The sequence below is a fragment of the Micropterus dolomieu genome, linkage group LG13 (genome assembly GCF_021292245.1).
Source record: "Micropterus dolomieu isolate WLL.071019.BEF.003 ecotype Adirondacks linkage group LG13, ASM2129224v1, whole genome shotgun sequence".
In the NCBI taxonomy this organism is placed as follows: domain Eukaryota; kingdom Metazoa; phylum Chordata; class Actinopteri; order Centrarchiformes; family Centrarchidae; genus Micropterus; species Micropterus dolomieu.
Genome location: NC_060162.1, coordinates 2,893,104 through 2,916,386, shown reverse-complemented (window position 1 = coordinate 2,916,386; position 23,283 = coordinate 2,893,104). Strand labels below are relative to the sequence as shown.

Here is a 23,283-nt window from a genome sequence, read left to right as displayed (position 1 = left end):
GTGGGATTTGTAAAATGAAAACTGCAGCACAGACAAAGTATTAAATACAGTTTTATTGAAGTCAGGGTTACAGTGCAGACCTTCACTCGAGGTAGAACTTCCTGAACTGCAGATCATGTTTAAGATTAGGTTAAACCCTGAAGATTTGTAATCTGTGTAGGAGGAGTAAAGAAACAGCCTCCTCTGTAGCAGTGGACAGACGTCGCTCTGAGGTTCTCCGCAGGCTCAGTTTGGAAGGGAACGCCGAGCAGAGCGCCGCCCTCCTCATGGTACGATGAGTCCAGCTTTTATTTCCTAAACTGTGCAATGGGAGACGGCACTTTGATGTCCTGTCCCTTCTCCAGCTTCTTCTCACACTCAATCAGGTAGTTGACCCCATCGATCAGCAGCTGGACCAGCTCCACCTGAAAACACACATCGCAGTTCATTTCTGCAGCAAAATAGTCGCTCAGTGTGGCTTTTTATGATCTAAAGCCACCGGTGTGCTTGATGCGATATGTTGAAACTATGAAATTAAGTTATAAACTGTAGATGTTTATTAAAATGAACAAAATCAATCTATCAGCGAGAACTAAAACACAATTTTTTTTTAAGGCAGTAAGATCCTCACCTCAGATTTGCCCAGACGGTCGTTGTTGGAAATGTCAAAGGTGTCTCCGGTAGCAGCCGTGTCCACTCCTCCTGTGCCTCTCTTCTGCAGCCGCAGGTTGTCGAGGATTTTGGAGAAACGTGCGTCCTGCGGAGTGATTTTTAATCATTTGTAACTTCCTGTGACTGCAGTTTTTGCCACTTATTTCCAAGAGCACACATGCAAACGTTAATAGTGATTTGACTTTCCATACACATTAGTTTAAGAGTGTACATTACTGCATCCTGTAATCTTTTTAGGGCTACAGTTGAGATAGAAAATTCGTTATTGATCTTTAAAATACTTGCTGACAAATCAGTCTTATCTCAGCAGATATAGTATAAAGGATAAAGCTGTAGATATTCTATGTTTTGTCAACTAATGAAAAGACCAAAACCATCATGTGCTTATGTTTGTTTCACAATATGTCTGTTCATTTCCCAAACATGTCCGTAGCACTCCACCCCAAGCCTACTGGTTACTATTGAAGACATAAATCTTTATAAAGGGGAGCATGAATATAAAACAGTGCATTTGGAGGAATTTGTTTACCAACGCAGCAGTGAAGCTCACTGATTTTAATACTGGGTTTAATAGTTTTTTTAATAAAATACAAATTTGATGTATCAGTCTTTGGATACACAGATACACAATACTTGTTAGTCGATTCATTCAGTGTTGGTTTTGGTCTTTTCATGGGATTTGTTGACAAAAAGAACAATATAGAATATCACTAAACATTTTTTCATCAACAATTTCACAGAACAAATGGGCAAACTTCATCTGCTGAGGAAGATTGTGTGATCAAACAGCCACTAAGCTTGTGTGTCCATCTGAATGAGTGTGTTACCTTGCTGAGGTTTGGCAGGCGTACGTGCACGCCCGCCCTGAGGCCGGTGCCCAGGTTGGAGGGACATGTGAGGATGTAGCCCAGACGCTTATTCCACATGAATTCCCAGCCTCTCTCCTGGATCAGATGCTCCACCTATCGGACGTCACATGATAAGACTTCACCTTGTCTGTTTGTTGCTGTCAAGTGAGAAATGCGTATCTTTTGCAAACCCGATTTTAAAATGAACTGATAAACGATATAGTTGTTCTCATTGTTGTCAGACAGCCGAATGAGTATGAAATAGTAATTTAGCCGTGGCCTATGAACAATACATGTTCACCAGCAGTCATTCCCAAGACTCTCTGCTCTGCTGTGCATTCAGCTAGATTGACATAAAAAATTAACAACCACAGAAAAAGTTAGGGGCGACTGAAGGTTGTCTTCTTAACTGTCACACATTACCCCGACCCTCAGTGGTGTGGCTTAAGTCACCGTTCTGTAAAAGCTTTGTTTATCCCGAGACCTATTATACTGCATTTCCAGCCCTATATTGTAGTTCTGTGACTCCTCTATGGCAGCTTTACATGATTCAAAGTTAAAAAAAATCTTATACTGGCTCTTCATGAAGGCCTTCATTTCAGCCTCTGTCTGAAACAAGCTGTAGATAGATGATCCTGTCTCTTTAAAGAGGTGGTATTATGCTTTTTGGTTTTTTCCCTCTCCTTTATTGAGTTATATACATTTTTTGTGCATGTAACAGGTTTGCAAAGTGAAAAAGCCCAAAGTCCAGCCCAAAGGGAGTTCCCATCTCCCACAGAAAACTCTGCTCTGAACTGCCTGAAAACAGCTCGTTTGTAGTCCTGCCGCTTCCCTTTCAGAGTGTGAGAAAGCTAAATGTGCCTCATATAACGCTCACCAAGCGGCTACTCTGACACGCCCTCAGAAACAGCGAGCTGCAGCTCACAGCTCTCCTCTCCTTCCAAACACTAGCTACCCTCCAGGCAGTCAGTGGACATAAAGTTGTTCCTGTGATGTAGAGACAGAGCTCAGTTAAAACTTTATGGATGAAAGATACTTTTGTTACAGATTAATAATGACAAAAAATATGGTGTTTCTTGAAAATTAAAACATGTACACCTGTTCTGGTACAACCTCTAAATAAGATTTTGAACCTGAAAATGAGCATAATACCACCTCTTTAAGCCCCCCCCCCCTTTAAACCCTACTGTCTTCTGATTGGCCATTGTCTTGTGTTTAGCAGGTTGCCACAGGGATGGGGCTGCATGTTAATGTGTGGGCGTGGCCAGCAGTCTTGGTCATGTTTAACATGAACATCTGACATTGTAACATTACAGAAATGCCAGAAAATATGAAAAATAGGTCCCCTTTGAGATTTACACAGAGAGAAAAAGATAGTTAGCCGGCTTTATGTGGACGTACTCTTAAGAGTCTACGGCAGCTAGCAGCTCTTTGAAATGTCACCATGGTAACGTGCTCCGATGCTGATGTTTAGCAGTTTTACCTCGTTATCCAAGGAAGGTTAAAATCAAGGGCAACTGAACTTCGTTGAAGATACTTGAATGCATTTCGAAAAAGCCCATTGGATGAGTGGCAAAACATCTTCAATCAAGTCCGGTTGCCCTTGATTTTAACCTTACTTGAATTAATTTGACCTGGATGAGTGAGGATCTTCGCAGATGTTTACCATGTTCAACATCTTAATCAAGTTGATGATTTATTGAGCCATTAATTAGTTAGTGCAGAGGAGTGTGACATATATGACAATTTTATTTCACTTTGGATAAAGACGTAATGAATGCTAGCATGCTAAAATTTGCTAAAAGCACTAAACACAAAGTAGGCCTACGGCTGAGATTGATGGGAGGATGAACCAAAGTGTTGACCTGATGGTCACTAAAGTATTTATAGTTCATCTTGAGGGGAACATGGTGTCTGCATCAAAAATCCTGGCAATCCCTCCAATAGTAAAATAAAAAATATTTTACTAAAAAACAAAAAAGGCCTCCTCATGATGGTGCTAGAGAAAAAGGGGGGGATCCCCAAAGTCAGTGGGATTCATCCTCTGGGAACCATGAGTGTCATTTCATAGCAGTCCATCAAATAGTCGTTAAGATATTTTAGACTGGATCAAAGTGGTGGACTGACCGAACAACACTGACTGCCTAAAGCAACACAGTGGCTAACGTGGCCAAAAAGCTGTTATTGGCTCTGTAAATCATCAGACTGCTCTGTTCCTGCATTATATTTATGCTTATTTCACAGACTCCACTTTACCTGTTTGAGTCCACGGCAGAATCTTTCGAACACTCTCTTCATGTTGCCTCCCTTCTCCATGGAGATGACTCTGGTGTGGTCCTCCTCATTCACCCAGATCAGGAAGGTCTTCTCATTGTTGTGCCTGAGCAGAACCAGCCGAAGGAGGTAAATAAAGAGCTCTCCAGGTAAAACACTCTTTTCATTATCGGAGATGACTCATGCTCATGAAGGACCTGATTTCGTAGATGCTGCAGAATTAATTTGTGCCACAGTGTATGTGAGAGACACATGCTTTTGTAAGCAACAATACACACCAAACAGAAAACACAAAAACAATTTCCTGTCTGGTTCTGGTTAAGCCCCTGGAAAGTTTTTTTTTTAAAAACCAAAATGCGTCAAAAAGCAGGGCAATAAATGAATGCTTTTTATTGAGCTTCACAGGATGTAGAAAGATATTTAAAAATTAAAGGGTTAGTTCAGGATTTTTGAAGTGGGGCTGTATGAGATACTTATATGCAGTTGTTGTATTACCTGCAGTAGATGGCAATCAGCTTGTCCCCAGTTTGGAGAAGCCAAGAGTTGAACGCAAGCTAAGCTGCGGACAGGGTCAGCAGAAAAACGTATTTTAGCCACCACTCAAAAAAAAAATAATCTATGAGTAGTCATGTATGCTATGCTATATTTAGAATTTCTTTCAGTACTTAGCCTACAGTTAAACATTTATTTCCTTTATACACTGCGCAGCTAAGTTGCACTTAGGCGTAGGAATATTGAAGTTCCACAGTTGAGAAAATATAATTCCAAAGAAATGGCTGTCTGACGGTAAAGCGCTGAAAATATTCCAAATACAGTGTACACTGATTTTTGTGGGTGGGCCTTCTTTTAGGTGGCTAAAAAAGTTTTGCTCCTGACCCTGCCCACAACAGGACATTGCTTAGCTTTCTGTACAACTCTCTGCTTCTCCAAACAGGGGATATCCACTGACTGTGTATCAGTACTTCATATAGCCCCAGGTAAAAAAAAATCAACAACTACACGTTTAATCACTCACATAGATCATGATGTGGACTGTAGAGTTTGGAAGTTAAGAGACTGGTGTAGGGTTGGGTATTGTGAACCGGTTCCAAGTTGGGGCCATTACCAAATTTCCGAGAGCTGTGGATTCATTAAGAACTGCGCATTTGGATTCTGCTTATCGGTTCCAAACTTTTTGCATTTTTTCAGTGGCCCTCCCGACCTAACAGCACAATATTTGTTACCTTCTGTTTCCATTCCTGGACCATGGTCCAGCTTAGCTTCACTAAGAAGGAGAACGACAGAGCAAAATGCAACACCTGCAGTAAGGAGGTTTGGTGCGAGGGAGGAAGCAGCTCCAACATGACGAAGCATTTACTTCAACACGGCATGAATCTGAAGAACGTGTCGCGCTCTCCCAGCTACAATGATGCCCCAGATCCAGCTAACGCTAACAGTAGCAATGTCTCAGGTACAAAACACAGAGGTGAGCTAACGTTCACCTTTTATACTGAAGGGAAACCAATGATGTCTACAAATGATTCAATATTTATTTTTCTTAGAGACGAGTCCCCAGAGACGCCACTCTAAAAAAAGAGACTCCTTTCGCTTTAGCCATGAAGGGGAAGATGAGCGAAGAGGAAGAGGGTGAAGGTGACCGAGCGCTGATAAAATCTGTGGTAGAGGGTTTGGAATCAGAACCGAGAAGAGAGCTGGATTCAATAAGATATAATAATAATAGAATCAGAATCAATAAAACTGAAACGGTACCCAACCCTAGTCTGGAGGTTAAAGTCTAAATGGTCACACAGCAGACATGCATGAGAGCTGAATATACCCCTACCAGATGCCCCTGGCGTCTGGCCAGTCTCTGCCCATAAAGGCACATGTCAACAATGGAGATACAGGCTTGTCAAACAAGAAGTGGTCCTATAGGTGGGAGGTGAAAAGGAAAGTAGAGACAGGTAGAAGGAGAAAGAAGAGGTAGGAGGATGTTAAAGAAGGAGTAGAAGGACTGAAAAAACTACTGCATATTCCTCCTGAGGTGGAGAGAACAGAATAAAGCTTAGGGAGGACTAGAGTATAGGAGAAGGTGTTGGTCTTTCAAGATGGAAATGCATTAAATTGCACTTTCTTTCATTACTTGCAGCACTAACAGCACTGGGATGGGATTTCACTAAACTGGGTTGGCCTTACCAGATCCCCCTGGCGTCAGGCCAGTCTCGGGCCATGAAGGCCGAGGTGAGTAATGGAGACACAGGCTTGTCAAATAGGAAGTGATCCTTGTGTGGTGCAGCAGGAAATAATCAGAACAGAGTGGTCAATAAAAGTGAACCTACTTTGTTGTTGTAGATGTTGTCCATCTTTATGTACTAGTCCCTCCCCTTAAACCACGAGGGGACCTTATTTTGGAAAAAATATGTACAGTAGTCAACTGCAAGAGAACAAAAAATGTTTTGATCCTGTTTGAATTGTGCCCTGAATTACACAAATGATGTTTGTCAATTTAAAAGATAATTCTGAAAGTCAAGAAAGTCACAGTTTGTGTCTGTTTGCAGTTGAAGTGAAAAAAAAAAAAACACAAACCCAAAAAGTCGTGCATGTGACATCATAACTGTTTATTTCAATGACTAAAGCTAATGTCACTGAAGCGAACGTTTCTGAAACTAATGTTACTGAAGCTAAAGTTAAAAAGCTTCCATGTGTAGATGCTGTGATTAGAGGACCAGGAGTCGTTGGATTAAACACATCAGGTGAAAAACATCTGTACGTAGAACATAGCTAAGTTACCTAGATAGTAGCAACCAAGCGATGAATTTTAGCTTAGCATTACAGTGCTAACACGTTGCTGACGTATATTGTGCAAGGTGCAAGAACTAGTTCACTGAGACAACTAATGTTTTGATCCCGTTTGAATTGTGCCCTGAACTACACTCGTGATATTTGTCAATTTAAAAGATAATTCTGAAAGTCAGAAAAGTCGCAGTTTGCCATAAAACTGTTGAAGTGCAAGACAAAAATACGTAATTACAAAAACCACAAACCCAAAAGTCGTGTATGTGACGTCATTACTCTCTCTCAATGACTAAAGATAATGTCAATGAAGCTAATGTTTCTGAAGCTAATGTTACTGAAGCTAACATTAACTGAAGCTAACATTAACTGAAGCTAACGTCAGAGAGCTTCCACATGTAGATCATGTGATGAAAGGACCAGGAGTCGTTGGAATAAACACATCAGGTGAAAAACATCTATACGTGGGACATAGCTAAGCTACCTAGCTAGTAGCAAGCAAGCGATGGATGTTAGCTTAGCATTACACAAAACATGTGGGTGACGTATATTGTGCAAGACGACAGATGTAGTTCACTGAGCGATTTCACACAAAACTAAACGCTGTTTTACGACAAACTACGACTTTCTTGACTTAAATTATCTTTTAAATTGACACCATGTGTGTAATTCAGGGCACAATTCAAACAGGATAAAAACATAACTTAATAAATAAGTGTCTCACTGTTGACTACCGTACATATTCTTTCTGAAAGAATGTCCCACGGGGCAAAAAGGAGGGCTCTATGGTCACAAGACAAAAGAGCTTGAAGCTTGAGAGATTACATTTTAAAGGGCGTTTATAAAATCATTTTATATAAAAATAACCCAAAAAGCACCACCATCAACTTAAATGTGGGGCAAACAATGTGGAAACAGGACCTTTATGTAATCCTGGGTGTAGCTGATGAAAATCCCCCAATTATGACTTTGAGTCAACGAACATGATTTATCAAAGGATTTTCTAGGTTTGTATAAGGCAAGACAAGGCTCACATCAATGAGCTGCTGCTGCTCCTTCTCCGTCATGTCTCCCAGGCTGTAGTAGCGTCCAGCCAGGTCTCCCTTCAGACCGGCCAGGGCCGTCACAACCACCCGCTCCACCTCGCGACGCTCAGCCCTCGAACAGGCCGGGGGGAGGCTCAGCCCGCGGATGCTGCGGCCGGTCCGGACACGGGACGACAGGACGTAATTCTCATCAAACATGCCGCTGGTTATCTGGAGGTTGAGGAGGAATGGGGGTAAGGATACAGGCAAGACAGAAAATATTGTTTTACACATGTAGGGAGATTGATGGAGGGGTCATGCAGTGATGGGGCGTTACGGTGTCAACACCTTGGAGGCATCCAGGTCAGTGGGATGTGTCATGGTTCTGGGGTCGTAGCCGTTGTGCCTGTCTTTGATGACGGGGTCGAAGAGTTCAGCAAACACCTGGAGGGAACATTAGACAGAGTCAAGGTTGTAGGTTTGGTTTTATGAGCAAGGAGGGCGACAATTCCAATCCTGTTCTTTTCAAGATGAAAAAATTAGTTTGAACCTATACTTAAAATCATGTTTAACTTCCTTTATCGAGACCTACAAAGGTGTGTTAGGGCCACATTAAGGGGAAAAAATTGAGGACGAAGATTTTTATTTATGATGCATTTTACATGATGAGAGTAAAGCTGAAGTACCATTTTGAGAAAAAGTGTCGAGAATTAAGTGGAAATGTCGAGATTAAAGTCACCATGATCAGAATGAAGTTAATGAGTAAATTATTTTGACTTTATTCTCGAAATTTTATTTCAACTTTATTTTCGTCATTTTGACTTTATTCTCATGCTGTTGACTTTATTTTTGAAATGCATCATTAATAAAAAAATGATGTGGCTCTAATACTCGGTTGATAGATTTTCGATTCCAGGTTTGTTTCTGAGAATATTACAGGTAAATAAAACAAAGCTTAAATGTTTTGTTTTTTTAAAAACACGCACACAAGAGGTGAAGGGACTTTTTCTAAGCCCCAGTTTTTAGTCTTCCCTTATGAGTCCCAACGACCTCCACTAAGATGCTCATTAAGCTCATTACCCTGAGTCACGGTTATAAGTGAAGGCAACATACACAAGCATTTTTATGAACTCAGATCTTCTCTCATTTAGATTCAGCTGGGACAGTCAGAGGACACAGCTCAGAGGTATTTTAACAAGTAAATTAAACTGAAACTGTAAAAGTGAGGGGGGCACGTGTCTCCTATCCCCTGCAGAAATGACAACCATTGAACCAAATCAAAATTGTTTCTTTTATTTAAGAAGACAGAGAGAGTTTTGAGACATTTAGACACAAACTGTGTCTACCTTTGACCTCTCTTACCTCGTAGCTCTCCTCGTCACCAGCCACACAGCCCACCGTCTTGATGAAAGGGTGTCCGGGGTTGTCAACTCCAGTTTGGATGCACTGGTCTAGGGTCCAGTTGTTGGGGGTGACCTTGTCCCTCAGTTTGGCATAAATGGCCGGAGTCAGAGCCGAGGCCATGCAGTTGTTGTGTTTCCTCAGGTCCGGGAAGTCAGCGCTACATTTGAAAGATTTTAAAGTTTTTATTAAGCAGAGTTGTTTTTAAAGAGTATCTCCACCTAACACTGCCAGCTAGAGCAGACAACATGCTTATTCAAGGTATGACCTCCTGTCGCTGTCTTACTTTTTATTTTGGTTGGATTTTACGTTTACAAATTGTTTTGGCTTTTGAGTCAAGTCATGTCTCAAATTCAGATTTGTGTGCCTTTAAAGCTGTATTTATTATTTTGTTGACCACTAGGGGGCATCGCTGTGCAAAAAACTTCAAATGCAAAATTAAACATATAAAGTTGAAGGTGAACCTGTTAGCAAATGGTTGTTTGAACAACTACTCTTCCTGGGGTCCATATACAACTAACATAACATAAAATCAATAATCAGGGATCAATTGGCTATTTCTGATTCTGACATACCTGCCCCTTATAACATATGCAATAAAAGATTCAAATTAAATAAAAACGTTTTGCTAATATAACTGTAAAAATAGTTAATTTACAGAAATACTATGATACATACATAATTATAATAAAATATATAAATAATTTAAATATGAATGTGACACGGGCCAGCTAAATATATCAGGGCTGTTTATCGCCAGCCACCTACATTTTGTTTTCATATAATGTATTATTGGTATTTTTCCTAAAGGAATTGATACCAAATGAGTAGCTTGTGAGTATCAATCCTGCAGTATTGATCAGCTAATTCCTATTACTGCTTATATACAGAGAGAGATGGTGCTAAAATTAAACATGTCGTTTCCTGTTGCCAGCAGGTGGCGCTATGACTTTGAGTGAATATTGGCATGTGGATGTGTTCAGGGCGAGACTCTTGTATTGCATCCCAAATTTGGTGCAGATGTGAGCATGCAGACTGAAGTTATAACAACTTCCTGTTTCATAGCGAATCATCGATTTGACGACACGCCACGGGCAAACTGGTCGACTAGTAATAATCGTCAGTGGGTTTAGACTGCACAGCGATAATTTGAAGTCGATCGGACTAATTCCCTAGGAGGAGTTTGTTAAAGTACGGAGTGTGTAAATTGCCAAAAATGATCATTTAATCCAAAAATGCAGACTTCCTGTTGGGTGTCGGGCATTGCTCAAAGAGGCTTTTTTGTACGTCTGGACTGGATGCACGTACCACAGAAATTTCGTACACGTAGGTCAAACTTTGTCTGGGGGCTGCTCTGTACGGGACGCTAGCGATTCATTTTGCCACGCCCATGCACAAATCCCATAAATTACGGAATTTTTCGCCCTGCCTGAATTGTGTGCAAAATTGAGTTTAATTTGCATAAAAAAGAAAAAGCAAGAAAGAAAATATAGAAAGGGGTATATAGAAATAGGAAATATAGAATATAGAAAGAGAAAATAATTCCTTCAGTTTCAATAGAGACCTTGCACGTTTCGTGCTCGGGCTTTAATTAGAAGCTTGTGAGTGTCAATCCTGAGAAAAATAGTGCAAAAGACAAAAGGGTGAGAGGCAGGAAGGTTGTGAGAGAGAGAGAGAGAGAGAGAGAGAGAGAGAGAGAGAGAGAGAGAGAGAGAGAGAGAGAGAGAGAGAGAGAGAGAGAGAGAGAGAGAGAGAGAGGTAACGCAGATGAAACCTGAGCGTTGGTGACGCTGCTGTGACCTCCTGTGCTCTTTCATGCTCTCAGACTAACTCAGTCCACATGCTCACGCACTGATTCTTGAAATGTGTTTATTGGTGCTGTGCAGTTTTGGTACTTTTCACCTTTACATGCTATGAATAAACTGTCCAAATGACTCTACTGACTCCGTTGCTTCTGTTCTGGAAACAAACCAAGGATTTATTGTTCTGAAATGTGCAAGCGATGTGAAACATGTGGTTTCCGTGTTGTTAAGACAGATGATCATAGAGCTCGGACTCACAAGGTCATCCATCCTGAGAGTGGACCCCTTTTTGAACACCTCCGTGCTGCATCTGTGGTGTTGACCTGTCTTACCTGGGAGGATAGAGCTTCTTCTTCGCCTCAGCAGCCAGGGAGCTGTTTTCGCTCAGCAAGAAGCCGGTCGCCATCGTTCCCGCTCCCAAGCTGGCCAACAGCACCGCCGTCTTGCGGCCAGATATCAGACGCGTGAAAGAGCCCGCCATCTTTCTCTAACTCTTTGTCAGTAGCAAATTAGCTACGAGAAAAAACAGATTAGTTAGTGAGGGACAGTGTATTTGTAAAACCTTGTGTTCACCTACATTAGCTGACTAGCGTTAGCTGTTTCACTCATGCTTCATAATCAGTGGCCTATTCACCCCTGTGCAGCTATCAGACAGCTAATCTCGTCCAATCATATTCATGCAGGTGTACGGTGCCGCCAGTACAACCTGACACGCTCAGTGGATTCACATTTTGATTTGCACCATCCTTTAACATGAATGGAGAGCCGGAGAGTCCAACGTGGAGAAAGCTATTGTAGCTTCTTAGCTGTGTTAGCACCAGCATGTTCTCGGATGGCTAGCATGTTAGAGATTAGCTCCCCAGTAAAAGTATTTTCTGGAACAATTTTCTAGAGTTGTGCAGATGGATTTCGCCGGGACACTCTCTTTCACGGGGTCACGCTCTCGGCCTTAGGTTTCCCAGGTCAACTGGCTCCTTCTTGTGGGTTTGGTGGGTGGGGCTTAGCGGAGAGATACAAGCAGCAGAAAGAGACATGGAAGGATTTGCATTGTATGTTCAGTTGTTACCGATTGATGCTTTAAAGAGGTGGTATTATGCTCATTTTCAGGTTCGAAGGGGTTCTACCAGAACAGGTTTACATGGTTTAGTTTTCAAGAAACACCATATTTTCTTTTTGTCATACTGCACATTGCTGCAGCTCCTTTTTTCACCCTGTGTTGAAGGCTTTGTTTTAGCTATGGAGTGATACATCTTGTCTTGAAATGATCTTTGTTGGGAGTTGAACATGTGCAGTTCCTAGTTAAGGACTACTAGCCAATCAGAAGCAGAGAAGGGCGGGTCAGCGAGAAGCTGGTATATAGCTTCGGTTCAGCTGCACATGTTGCCGACCAGCTTGGCAACATGGACTGGAGCAAGAGTTTCAGAGTTATTAATCTGTAACAAAAGGATCTTTCATCCATAAAGTTTAACTGAGCTCTGTCTCTACATCACAGGAACAACTTTTTGTGCACTGACTAGCTAGTGTTTGGAAGGGAGAGGAGAGCTGTGTGCTGCCAAAGTCCTCATGCCACTCGGCATGACTTGCCGGCGTTTTTCCCTACCGGGTGTACTTCTGCTACGCATGCGTCACCACTTGCGCGCATGTGCAGTAGAAGAATAATGGACCCTTACGTCAGTGGAACCACACGATTGGCTGAAATATGATTCCCGCTTTGGCTGTCAAAAGCAGACGATTGGCTGTCTAGAGGGAGGGGCGTAATAACCACCATCTTTACTGTTACGGGCTTTCCCCATAGAGTTGTATTGAGGATGTGATTGAGTGGGCTGGACTTTGGGCTTTGTCACTTTGCAAACCTATTACATGCACAAAAAAGATATATAACCTCAATAAAGGAGAGGGAAAAAGCCAAAAAGCAGAATACCACCTCTTTTAAGGGGGATTAGTTCTTCCAGCAGAATCCCGCCTCAGACAGCAGAGCCTTTTTCCACCAAAACTGCATTAAATGTTCAATTCCTTAAAAATTCTCTGAATAAACTGTACAAAATGAAAACACTGCCTCTCACCTGCTGCTTTGACGAACCCCCTCCCACCCAGGTTTTTTGTTTAATACAGTAACGAGCTTAGAGGAGGAGGGGCCGTGGCAGATGCTCTTAGCCTCTTAGCATTATCGCCCACAGGATGGCAGGTTTCATATGTCCACTAATGTCTTAAGCTCACAGAACGACTTGAGAAAGGTCTAATGCTCAGGAAGAAAATCACAGTTTGTAGTTGTCAGTTTGGCAAAAGTATGATTTATGTTGATATTCTCTAAATATCCATGAAGATGGATTTAAAAAAAAAACCTTAATTAAAACCTCTTATTGAACCTGTTGTGACTGGAAGGTCATATTCTAGCTTGTCCTTCACAGAGGGTGGGTAGTGTGCACGAGACTGTGTCTTAATATAGAGGGAAGGACGTCAGTTCTCCCGTTAATCCTTATCAGAAGGAAATATGGCCGGTCACTCCGCTTCACTGCATTAGGGCTGCATTTCACGCTTATTTTCATTGTGAATTAGTTCTGTTGATTATTTTCTTGATTATTAGATTAGCTGTTTGGTCTATAATCTCAGAGAGTGGTGAAAAATGTCGATCATGGTTTCCCAAAGCCCAAAATAACACCTTTAATGTCTCAACTCAAAGATATTCAGTTTACTGTCATAAAGGAGTAAAAAAACAGGAAATATTCACATTTACGTGCATCTCAGTAGCACAGTGGTTAAGGGCTTGCCCTTCAGATTCAAAAGGTTGAGGGATCAAATCCTGGTCACGGCACGTTGACTACAATACTAAACTGAAGAAAATTTCTATGCTTAATTGGTTAAGCATCAGTGTCTGGAGCAGTACTTGGTGGTGATGGATCAGTGGAAATGACACATGCCTTTGGTGCCCAGGTTCAACTCCACTTAACCCCTAGTTTCTCCAGAGGCGTGCGACCTCTGACATATAGTATATAGCAATTGTAAGTCGCTTTGGATAAAAGTGTCAGCTAAATGAATAAATGTAAATTTAAGAAGCTGAAATCAGGGAACTATTAATCAATTATCAAAATAGTTGGCGAATGATTTAATTGTTGCAGCTATAACACTGCAGTGAAATGATAACTGCGGAGTAACATTCACCCAGTAAGTCAGAGGATTTCTCTCCCTCTCAGTCTGTGGAGGTTCATGAATGTGAACGCTTTGCTTCCGTGGTTATATTATTTATAGATCAGAGTAGGACAGTTGTGCTGCCAGGACCCAGTGCCAAGAAACATCTCTGGCTCACAACGCAGTGACATTTTGATCTGTTCACAAGAACCAGAGCCCCATGAGGCCCAGTCAGCAGGACAGAGGGATGGAAACAGGCAGGTAAAGAACATGGAACAGCAGAGATATAAGGATAGAAATCAGGACAGGAGTTGAAGCGACAGGATGGAAATGCAAGAATGTGCTCAGAAAGAAAGGTCAAGTGTAGACTAAAAATATTTATATTTATTTATTCATTTAGCTGATGCTTTTAGCTATATATTTCAGAGGTCGCACACCTCTGGAGCAACTAGGGGTTAAATGTCTTGCTCAGGGACACTTTGGTGGATGGGTCACGGCGGGAATTGAACAAGGGTCTCTCACAACAAAGGCATGTTTCTTATCCACTGTGACATCGCCACTCCAGAAATAATTATCAATAGACATTCAGGGCCTCCTGTGCTCTGGCCTCCACTGCTAACTGACACTGTGGATCATATGATCAGGATTACACCTAAACCACTACAGACCTGGGATCAGCCTCCCCTCCCCTGACTAGTGTGACCTTTTAACTCTGAGTGAGTACGTGCAGGAGGTAGAGGGGCTTCGTCCTCTCCAGAGGACACAGCAGAGTTAACAGTGCATACAGTATTGCAAATAAAACATTTAGGAAAGATGTATATTAATAATTGCAAAGGGCACCAAAAAGCTGCCATACAAAGATTTTTGCCTGCAAAGTTCAAATTCTAGTTAAAATCTCAATACTCCTAATCTTTTCTCTTTCTCTCTGTCCTCACTCTTTGCAGAATCAGTTCAGCATCCTGCTTCTTCCTCCCATCCACTTTCATATCAAAACATTTTGACTGTTGAAATATTCACTCACAGGTTAACCACTGATTAACTTTAAATGTCAAAGGCATGCCAAAACACGCTTTATCGCCATCTTTAATTCAGGCTCTGCAAATAATTTTACAAGCTTGACATGAAAGTACAAGTAGTGGAAATGAATGGAGTCTTGCTGCAAGAGAAACAAGAAAGGAAGGTACTGTACCTGTAGAAAAGCTGCTCTGCCTTCTTGCTGAAGGTCTCTGGTTTAAGAGCCTTCCACTCTGGTCTCACAGGGGGCTCCACCCCTTCATGTGGGATTATAAACTGGAGGCCAATCATTAGTTCAGAAACAGACCCTTATAAACCAATGGAGGGCCACCAGCATGAGCTACAACAGCACAGACCGCTCATGTTGAGCCGTGATTAACCGTGACCACCAAGGGCCCCATATTGCTGTCCAGTTTGACCTTGATATTTTCAGCTGCAGCCACACACACACACACACACGTTTTTTTTCCTCTATCCCCATGGGGAAATCTCATTGATATAATGCTCTTCCTAGCTCCTCACTCTAATCTTACTCATTACAACTATACCTAACCTTAACCATTACCCTAACACTAACCTTGATTCTACCCTAAATCCTAAAACCAAAACCCTCAAAAAAGCCTTTAAACTTGTGGGGCTGTAAAGCTGTTGGACCCCACAATATAGTGGAATTCTGTTTTTTATATATATTAAATAAAGCCCCCCCCAACACACACAGTCAATCTCTTCCTACTATACATCTCACACACTCTACACACAGCAACTTAAGAAAACACATGCAAATAGTAATGACGTAAACATTTTCACATACAAGACACAAAGCTACGTGTTGCAAATACCGACCACACAATTAAATACAGAACACAAAAGCAAATAAAAAAAAAAACGCTGCAGAAGTTTCCAAGGGGCTGCTAAAAACTGATGAACACACTTGACACGCAAGTTTTTGCAATTGTTTACGGCTCATGGAGTTACTGACAATTTATCAGTGGTACGGCAATTCAATTGTACATTCTGATAATTATTATACAAATATGTGGGACAACTAGCATTAGTCTTCTCTACATTCAAATCACTGGTTGCAGATTTCAGTAACTCCACGGATCATGATAACACCACATGTTAAACAAGAGTTTAGTGTCCCTTCTTCTTCGTCTTATGTAACAGTTCTGTTAGCAGCGTTTCTCTAGTGTTGGTTGTGTTTTTATTATTAGTATCATGCTTCTGTATTTACGCTGCATTTCTGTATTTGGTTGTTCTTTTAGCGTGTTTCACAATGCTTTATAGAGAAAGAGTTATTAAAGTGGTGAATAGGTTTTCTGAATTTACTATTTGCATGTGCATTGCGCACTCGGGGCCAACCGTTATCTTCCTCTGGCCGCATTAAGAACAATTTGTAACTGCATTACAATTGACACTTTCTTGCTTTTATTGTGTGTAAATATCTGTACATTACAGAGAGGAATGCATGGAAAAATACAACAGCAAAACTGGAATTTGAAAGAATATAGTAATGTAAGAAAGCAAGGGTAATATATACTAACGTATTTAAGCATTTGAAGATACCTGACATCAGGAATGTGCCGAAAATAAATGAATAAAACTCTGTTACAGTCAACTACAAGAACGAGGACAGAGGGGACATCATGCTATATTCATGCTTAAACAAGTTTAGAATCTATTGACATTCTTTACAAATCAAAAATGCAAAGATATCGCTATTTTACTACAGCCCGTTCTCATTCCCAGTGCGTCAAACAACTACTCTTTGTCACGTCCTTCGCGGTCTGGTACCAACGCACATGGCAGCCTTTAACATCATTGTTCACCGCTAAAAGTAGGCCTTGTATAAATAATAGAAAGTTAGAGTAAGGAGGTGCTTGGGGTGGATGGGTGGGCTAGAAACTAGCCCAGGAGGCTGGTGTTCGTTTCCTGTGTGAACATTAATTCTTTTTAGTTAAGTTACGTAGTTATTAACCCAAACCGTGATGTTTTACCTAAACCTAAGTTAACCAAGTAGATTTGGTGCCTAAACCTAATCAAATTGCGACTTTTCACAACGTTAACCACTAGTTTTATTTTGAAAGTCTAACCAGACGTCGCATATTTATTTGCGCAAACTTGACCGCGGAGCCCCACGAGGTCAAATTTTTCAACTTGAGCGAGAAATGTTGCGATGGCGTTGAGATTGTCTGGACGTCACTGACTGCTTCAGAGCGTTCTCTGGAGAGTGCCAGGCAGAGCGGGGAGTAAAACGCCGCTGGCCGACGGAGAGCTGCTAAACTAGGTGTAGGAGAAAAAGCCCGGAGCAGCGCTGCAGCTTTTGGACAAATAAACACCCGTAGTCGGGCTGGATTACGTTCTGAAAACTACGCTGTGTACTCGAGGGAGGAGCTCAGAGTTAACTGGTTTTATTAAATTGCCTTTTAGTTTTTGGGATTACAGCTTTGATTTATCGTCACTGGAGCGTCTCAGCAGCTTCCGTGCACATCCGGTTCCACTGTTGTTGTTAGCGTCGGTGGGCAGAGCTCAGTTGGACTAATACTTCATATTTATATAAAAACAGGACAAAACTGGACATTACTTGGAGAAAAGAAAGTGAGGAGGTTGAACTACCTGGTGAGTTCAGAAAATATGTGTCTAACTTTACTCCAGCTATCGTAATTTACTGTGAACAAGTTAGCATAGCCCTGATCGATCTGAACTCCATTCAGAAAACAAACATTTTAGAAGTTGTTGCTCTGCTGTCTCGCTGACAGACCTGACAAAGCATGAATTCATATGTCAAACAAATCTGCATCATGTTGTATTTATTTCAGCATCAGTTTTATCCATTTATCGCTATTTAATCACGGAAAAATGTTCAAACAACTGTAGTAATCACGTGTTGTGTTTATTCGTGGTTATCGCGTTATGTGTGAACACTCAGCAGTTGTCCAGCGATAAAACCCCCGCAAGGAAAGCGACACAAGGATTAATTTTAAAATGCAACGCCAAGTGTCCATATGTGACACCCTGGGATGAAAACAGGTTGATTACTAATATAGACAACAAGGCTTAAAATATGAATATGATTAATTAATTGATGACATTTACAAGGAACTAATAATAATAATAATAATAGATGATAGGAAACATGTAAAAGAAATTTAACTGTAGAGTTTTGTAGCATGTTTGACACCCGTTAGTCCCGCTCTCTTCAAAAAAATAAATTAATAAAAGAGCAGATATTTCAAAATCGGAACGTTTTGTGTATAAAATGACTAAAATTAAAAAACTGAAACGACATGATTTGCAGCGGAAAATGCTTTTGTTAGATCTTAAATTTGAGATTACCATATTTTCAGATTTGGAATGTGTGAAACTACAAAGATTTTTACTTTTTTTTTGCTCTAACATCATAAACCTGTAGTGTTAACAGAGTAAAGATATAAAAATGTTGACCTGGGCCAACATCTCGTGTCGAGTCACCAAGGTAGGTATTAAGGTCCATTTTAGACTGTACTCCAGCTGCACTCCTTAAAGTGGGCAACTCCCCTGGAGGCGTAGACCCCCAGGAGCCCCAAATGTTTCAGGTTTACAGTTTTTAAATTGGTTTGTAGTCATTTGTTTCATTGTACTAAAGATCAGTATAAACTAACATGATAGGGGCGTTAAGATACTTTACTTCCTGATTGAAGACGTCCTTGGGACAAAATTGCGTTATATCTGCCAAATCCCCAAAGCAAGAGCTGGCCTGTGAGGCAGTTTCAGAGTTGTCATGTGGCCCCCGCTGGGACACTCACAAATACTTTTTCCCTGATACACACATCATTACAAAAGAAGCAGCTTTAAAACAATAAACACATTTTCAGAGTGTCGCGCTCTGAAATTACTCTTTGTATTTCATTTAAGCCTTTAGGTCCAAAAAAAATGTTTTCAAAGCAGCAATAATTGATTTTTTGGCCACCGAGACAAAAAAACTCATTAAAACATTATTACAAACTAACATATTGTGTAAAGATGCTAATTTACAAATCCAACACAAAAGAAGCAACATTAATTTAGAGTCGTGTTTACAATGAATTTTAATCAAATATTCACACTCCTTTTAGCTCTGTTTTTGGTCCCCACCTGCTCCTGAGGGGAAATATCTGTTTTTTTTAGCTGCTAAATGCTCCATTTTTTTAAATATTTATTTTATTTATTAGTTCAGTTCCTAATACTTTTATACAATGGGTGTCACTTGTAGAAACAAAGCCACAGAGGATTATCATCCAATTTAGCATCTTTCAGCTGGTTTTTACTGAAAAGCTGTAAAAACAGAGTGAATATTTGGGTTATTAGATGGCCAGAAACACAACTCCAGAGGAATGCTAATGTTTGCTCGATGTTTAAATAAGCAATGTTTGCGATAACATGTCAGTGTTGGGTTTAGATCCCGCTTTGCTGTCCCCAAGTGGCCCCCCAGAATATCCATTATTACTGCTTTAGCTTTTTTCCATCCTCCAAGTTCTCTTTATATATTCTGTGCCATCATCAAACGAATAATATAAAACTCGTCTGACAATGTTTATGTGCAAGACTACAGAGGCAGATAGTTTGGTATTTACAACGTGGTTACTTTCTAGTTAGTGCCATGTTCAGTGGCTTTTTCTACAGTCATAACTGTAGGATTGTATGGCAGAGTTGTGTGTGTTAAATGTTAATTAAATATACATATATATCGGTTATTATACAACAAGGCACATTTTCTCCTGAGTTTCCTAAGCACAATAACTGGTGGTGTTTTATTAACAACCCCTGCTTTTTTAAGAAAGAATCTCAAGTTGTGTTAGCTCATGACTGAGTTTGTAAGATGGAAAACAGCTTTATCATGTCTTAGCCAGGTGGTACTCTGGGTTCGATCTTCAGCGAAAGCTCATAGAGGGTATCTTCATCCATCACTAGTGTCTTATCCAGGAGAAACTGGGTCACCTGGAAGGGTGAAGACAGAGCAGACAGAATATTTTGTGTTAAAAAAATAGTTCCACTGTGTTCATATAAAGGCGGTAGAGTGCATTTCATTAGACACACCTTGGGCTGGTGCTCTATCCTGTAAGGTGACTGCTGGAACTGACGAATCTCCCGGATGATATGAGAAATCTGAGACAGCAGAGACAGAGTTAATAGACAGCTTGTTCAAGTGAGCATTCGCTAATGGTGCGCTCCATTTGACATGGGAAGTTGAAATTTTCAAAGGGAACGCCCCCTTAAGTCGGATTTCTGACTCAGAAAGTCGGGAGAGAACCGCACTACCCCGGCTTAGTGATCCAAGATGGCTGCTCTGAGTATCAGTTAGTGAAAGCTGTAGTTTATACTGTTTATTAGCACTTCTGTGCATCTGTGTCTCATAAAAAATTTCATACACAATGTGCTTACCAACTGCTGTCTGTGGACGTGCTGCTACTGTGTTTGGTGCCGTTGCTGCTATAGCTAGCTAGCTGGCTAATTAAACTAACTTTAGCTCTACTGAGTAGAAAATGCCGTCTCTAGTTAACTTGTTTTAAACCAGGAATCCTGTAAAATCAGTCCTAAATGTACAGTCGATGACTGAACATTTTAACCTCCATGAAGGTAGGATTTAATGTTGGGCTGCACCTAACAATAACTTTTGTGGTTGAATTATTTCCTGATTATTATTTGATTAAATAGATTAATCCTTTCGTATATTAAATGTTAGAATGATCTTAAAAAAAGACTAAAAGACTGAGGCTAAAGACAAAAAGTCAGGAAGTGACGGTCCATGTTGACAGAAAAAAAGAGTTGTGTGTCGAGTTAGTTAGTAGCAGGAAGACGACAGTGAGTCAGAGTTGTTGTGTTGGAGTAACGTTGCTAGCTTCTCCTCTACGTTTCCACTGGCGTCTTCCTTCAACAACTTTCCTCTCAGGCGTTTTCAGAGTGAGACTTGTCCTTATGAGAGACTTTCACTGGGAGTCCCTCCCTCGTTTTCCCTGATGTTGTCAGATACCTGTTATAACAGTCTGAGCCTGGCAAAAAGAAGCGCTCTTTGTGGACGACATTTTGACGGACGCAATCACACGAAGGACTATGTTGCAGCCACTCCTGCCGGTTCAGCTGAAACATCTACAGCACGGATTCAAAACTTTTCTGTACCTACTAGTCATTGCAACACCAACATATGTGAAAAATAGGGCCCAGGTTTAAAAATACAGAAACAATCCTTTAAACTTTAGGCGGGTGATTTCAGCATGTTGACCAAGGGAACATAAAACCCTTTGAAGGGTCTTAATGTGTCGAGGATATTGTGCTGGGGAGCATATAACCTTGAGAACACTGTTTCTTTTGTTGTTGTGTTTTTGAAAAGACTTTAGTTCAGGGGAGAGGTTTAGAGTCAGCTGGGTTTTTATGAGGATTGAGTTGATCTTTACCATCCTCATCTTGGAGAAGTTCACCAGGCCCTCCTCCGTGAAGTTGGGTGTTCCCTCCTCAATGAAAGCCAGGTCAGTGAGGTACATGCCCAGGTATGGGACGCATGGAGGGTTACAGCTACACACACACACACACACACACACACACACACACAAGACAGTATTTAACAACTGGATTTAATCATTTACCACCATAAATAACTGTTTAATTATCAGTAATAACTTTTTCAGCGTCTCTCGGAGATTCTTGAACCTCCCTTCTGATGACACCGTCTTCTGCAGCCTGTCCATGAGCGCCTTCGTCTACAAAAGACACAAAGGAAATTCATTATAGGTTTGTGTGCAGCGTGTAACGTAACATGTTGAATGAATGGATTCCAACCTGTTTGCAGACTTTTGCCCAGGTCTTCTTCAGCCTGTAGATGGCGCTGCGGTTGAGCGCAGAAGTGATCTCCAGCACGCCGTTGTAGTTGTTGAGGCAGCGACAGATATCAGCCACTGCAAGCCACTTTTCTATGGAGCTGGCCCTGGAGCCCACATCAGTGTGGGTCATTATCTGAGACGCCACCAGGTTACTCATCTGTGGTGAGGGGACGAGAGAGAGGCTTCTACGTTACTGACGAGTGTCAGCCAATATCCTACACTGCTGGAGTTTTTAGTGATTTATCCTGAGAGGTGCTTCCGATATTTTGTCCACCCTATTTATATCAATCAGGGCAGACAACCTATGACTGGGTATAACTTTTTTATGTTACTTTGGGGCTTGTTTCTAACATTTAAGGCCAATTTATACTATAGTCTACGCTCCATGTCCTCACACCTTTGTGAGGATTTATACTTGTGCATTGAGTCGTTACACCGCCAAAACGCTAGTTGGCGGTGGAGTTTCTACGTTTGACTACGCTGAGCGTGCCGGCCAACTTTCAGTTAACTTGAATGGGGTTAAAATGGGACAAATGTTATCGACCGAATCATCATCATTTACTTAAAATCACTAAATGTGAGACCTCCCCCCCTCAGCTACATTTGTTTGACATCTATAGGTACATGTCACTTTGCAGATAATGATATTACAATCAAAATATTTGATAAACTTTCAATATGATGTATAGATTTAAGAGATTAAACTACCCAACTACTACCTAAAAGAATGCCAATAATTTACTCCATTTACCATCCATCTTTTAACACAGTTTTTCTTGTATTAGTATTAAAGTTGGTATTTATTCACCACAGCACTTGCAGCTGCAGTTCGATAGCTGGTAATGATCATCAACACGTCTCAAAACAACAACAACAACAACAACTGAACATTATAACCTCCATGAAGGTAGGATTTCATGTTGGGCTGCACCTAACAATTACTTTTGTGGTTGAATTATCTCCTGATTATTATTTGATTAAATAGATTAATCCTTTCGTATATTAAATGTTAGAATGATCTTAAAAACAAAAAAAAAAATTTCCCAAAACATATTCAACAGTCCACAGATGTTCTATTGATGATCATATATGACAAACACAAGCATCACATAGTCACAACTGAAAAACTGAAACCAGTGAAATTTTGACATTTTTGCTGATTAATCAATTATCAAAGCAGTAGATGTTGAGTTTAATATAAATATATTGTAAACATCTCATCTTGTGAGTGCTGCTTCACGTTCCCCCAGACGTAGTGCATTCACAAAATGCACAACAGAATTTTTACTTTCTGTAACATTATATATATATATATATATATATATATATATATATATATATATATATATATATATATATATATGTGTGTGAAATTAACTCTATTTTTAAACTGTACTGTGTGTAGCATGAGGGCGCTAAAACGTACATTTCACTGTGCAACCCCGTGCTGTAATATGACACATTACCTTGAATAATTTTCTGTCAATCGAATAATCGATGAATCATTTCAGGTCTAATTCAATGCAGGGGTCTTGGA

General features: G+C 40.7%; 2 protein-coding genes across 3 annotated transcripts in view; both read right to left on the bottom strand.

The window, feature by feature from the left end:
- Positions 1-55: 55 nt before the first annotated feature.
- Positions 56-15,226, bottom strand: ckmt2a (creatine kinase, mitochondrial 2a (sarcomeric)). Its single transcript, XM_046066669.1, has 10 exons — positions 15,089-15,226; positions 11,106-11,286; positions 8,933-9,131; positions 7,919-8,014; positions 7,580-7,801; positions 5,949-6,034; positions 3,756-3,879; positions 1,479-1,613; positions 611-736; positions 56-404 (listed from the first exon to the last, which is right to left on the bottom strand). The coding sequence occupies exons 2-10, from the start codon at positions 11,252-11,254 to the stop codon at positions 288-290; spliced, it is 1,254 nt and encodes a 417-aa protein (XP_045922625.1). The 5' UTR covers positions 11,255-11,286; positions 15,089-15,226; the 3' UTR covers positions 56-287.
- Positions 15,227-16,336: 1,110 nt separating this feature from the next.
- The window catches only part of rasgrf2a (Ras protein-specific guanine nucleotide-releasing factor 2a), a 45,133-nt gene continuing 38,186 nt past the window's right edge, over positions 16,337-23,283 (bottom strand). For both annotated transcript variants that reach the window (XM_046067331.1, XM_046067332.1), the window contains exons 24-28: positions 21,706-21,903; positions 21,547-21,626; positions 21,324-21,441; positions 19,969-20,037; positions 16,337-19,869 (exon numbers count right to left, since the gene is read on the bottom strand). In XM_046067331.1, coding sequence (XP_045923287.1) covers positions 19,774-19,869; positions 19,969-20,037; positions 21,324-21,441; positions 21,547-21,626; positions 21,706-21,903 — 561 coding nt within the window. In that variant the 3' untranslated portion in view covers positions 16,337-19,773. The remainder of the gene's footprint in view (positions 19,870-19,968; positions 20,038-21,323; positions 21,442-21,546; positions 21,627-21,705; positions 21,904-23,283) is intronic.